This window comes from Volvox carteri, assembly GCF_000143455.1.
Source record: "Volvox carteri f. nagariensis unplaced genomic scaffold VOLCAscaffold_5, whole genome shotgun sequence".
In the NCBI taxonomy this organism is placed as follows: domain Eukaryota; kingdom Viridiplantae; phylum Chlorophyta; class Chlorophyceae; order Chlamydomonadales; family Volvocaceae; genus Volvox; species Volvox carteri.
Genome location: NW_003307548.1, coordinates 1,881,409 through 1,882,127, shown reverse-complemented (window position 1 = coordinate 1,882,127; position 719 = coordinate 1,881,409). Strand labels below are relative to the sequence as shown.

General features: G+C 59.1%; 1 protein-coding gene across 1 annotated transcript in view; it reads left to right on the top strand.

Annotated features, from left to right (window-relative positions):
* The window catches only part of VOLCADRAFT_87478 (dynein heavy chain 4), a gene marked incomplete at both ends in the record, with an annotated part of 57,082 nt that overhangs the window by 51,044 nt on the left and 5,319 nt on the right, over nucleotides 1-719 (top strand). The window contains one exon of the mRNA XM_002947232.1: nucleotides 268-450. Coding sequence (XP_002947278.1) covers nucleotides 268-450 — 183 coding nt within the window. The remainder of the gene's footprint in view (nucleotides 1-267; nucleotides 451-719) is intronic.

Here is a 719-nt window from a genome sequence, read left to right as displayed (position 1 = left end):
GGGGAGATAACGGGGTGTTGTGTGCGTGTGTGTGTGTGTATGCACGCGCGTGGGTATTTAGTGGCGTGTCCGTCCATACCCATCATGTTTTCGTATGTCTGCCGAGTGAATCCTTTGAGTATCGTTGTCCACAGTCCATCTCCCCCCTCCATCCCACCCCTTCCTCACCTTCCCCCCGAATATTTGTACGGCAGAATGTTAAACCCATTCCAGCGCCTACTAGTCCTCCGTTGCCTCCGCCCTGACAAGCTGGTTCCCGCGCTGGAGGGCTGGGTGGCGGGGGAGCTGGGGGCCGGGTTCGTGTCACCGCCTTCCCTGGACCTGGCAGCGGCATTTGCAGAATCCAGCTCCGTTACCGTACCGCTGTTGTTCGTACTGTCGCCTGGTACGGACCCCTGGGCGGCTCTGTTGCGGTTCGCGGAGGAGCGCGGGCAGGCGGGGAAGCTGCAGGTGGGCGGGGGTTGGGGGGGAGAGAGGGGAACGGGATGAGGGGTGTTGTGTGTGTTTGTCTGTATGTACGTGTGTGTGTGTGGTGATATCTGGTAGTTGGGGTGGAATGCGGAATGCGGGATGTGGGGTCGGAGTAGCGTGGAGGGGGGTGTCGGGGGTACGTATGTAAGTGCGTGTGTGTGTTTGTGTGTTGTGTGTTGTGGGGGGAGATAAGGGCATTGAGGCCTGTTGTCTAACAGCCTTGGGTTTGTGTGTGCGTGTGTATGTAT